Raw genomic sequence first — 1,280 nt, forward strand, 5'->3', positions numbered from 1 at the left:
TCAGCTTGGTGGAGGTCTGTGTTCTTGGATTGCTTTTCTAGTTTTCCTTAGTTGTTAATTTGGTCCGACAGTAAAATAGGTCCAGTAATCTTTGCTCCGTATAAACCCGTTTCTGGGGTCTGGTTTTGCTTTCGGTCTTTAGGTTTAGATTATCTCCTCCACCCGCAGCCTAAAGACAGACGGTTGTTCAGGAATACTTGGTAACGACCATCCTAAGGAATAACTACAGAGGTAAAACCAAAGGTACCTTCTAAACATCAACAGTAGCTACGACGTGCAGGGAAAACGGTCTCTATGTTACTCTACTAAAAGACAACATCAACACATTCCACACAGAGGATGGAAGTAAAACATGGCGGTTAGAAATGTTCTTATTGTTCCGTATTAGAACTCCAGAAAGTTGGTCACGATGGCGGCGTTGTAGATCAGATCGGAGATGTATCCCATGGAGGTCTGAGGTCCCATTTGGGAATGATGGTGGTGGTGGTGGTGGTGGCCTTGCCCTTGGGCTACCTCCCAGCACACTGGTTGATGATGGGAAGTTTGGTCCGCTGAAGCGTGAGCTCCACCGCCGACGCTGGCTCCGTACACCGGCTGATGGTTCCCAGGCGGAGCCAGGCTCTGAGGCCTGAAGTTGGTGAAGGCCTGGTATGAGCGGGTGGAGGGATGGTGGTGACCCTGCCTGCTGATTGGCTGAGGAAAAGATCCGGAAATGATGCGGCTGAATCTCGGCCCCAGCTGCTGCTCCTCCTCCCAGCGGTGCCCATCTGACCCTTTGGAGCAGCTTTGGAGGAGCTTTGGTGCAGGCTGCTGATGAAGCGATGAAGAAGATGGAGGGGTGTACGATACCTGGTTGCTATAAATTTGGATCAAATCAGAGTAAATTTGAGGCATTTCTTCACAGGACTGGTTCTGGTCCTGCCTGAATATCTCTGCCAGGGTGGTTGTAGCTGGGTAGGTGGAGCTCCCGAGTCCAGCAGAAGGCTCCAGGAGACATGGACCTCTTCCATCAGACTTGGTGGGCCTGCTCAGTCTGCCTGTTTTAATGCTCCTCGCTCTTCTGTTCTGGAACCAAACCTGGTGGGGGGGGGAGAAACGAGGCAGATCACTGCTGAGTATCGTCATCGTCTCAGAGCTCAGCTCATCTTCTAACTATCAAGTCAGAATTTGCATCATAAATACCATATTTTCCAGACTATAGAGGCACCTCACTGTTTGCTGCTTCCAATAAATTTTCAGAAAAAAACTTGAAACGTGCGTATTATAAGCCTCACCTGGCT

At 49.7% G+C, this 1,280-nt stretch overlaps 1 protein-coding gene across 1 annotated transcript in view; it reads right to left on the reverse strand.

The window, feature by feature from the left end:
• Positions 1–49: 49 nt before the first annotated feature.
• sebox (SEBOX homeobox) overlaps positions 50–1,280 on the reverse strand; it is a 13,310-nt gene continuing 12,079 nt past the window's right edge. The window contains exon 3 of the mRNA XM_015389900.1: positions 50–1,077. Within this exon, the coding sequence (XP_015245386.1) occupies positions 385–1,077 (693 nt within the window). The 3' untranslated portion in view covers positions 50–384. The remainder of the gene's footprint in view (positions 1,078–1,280) is intronic.

This window comes from Cyprinodon variegatus, unplaced genomic scaffold (genome assembly GCF_000732505.1).
Source record: "Cyprinodon variegatus isolate N-32 unplaced genomic scaffold, C_variegatus-1.0 Scaffold479, whole genome shotgun sequence".
NCBI classification, from domain to species: Eukaryota; Metazoa; Chordata; class Actinopteri; order Cyprinodontiformes; family Cyprinodontidae; genus Cyprinodon; species Cyprinodon variegatus.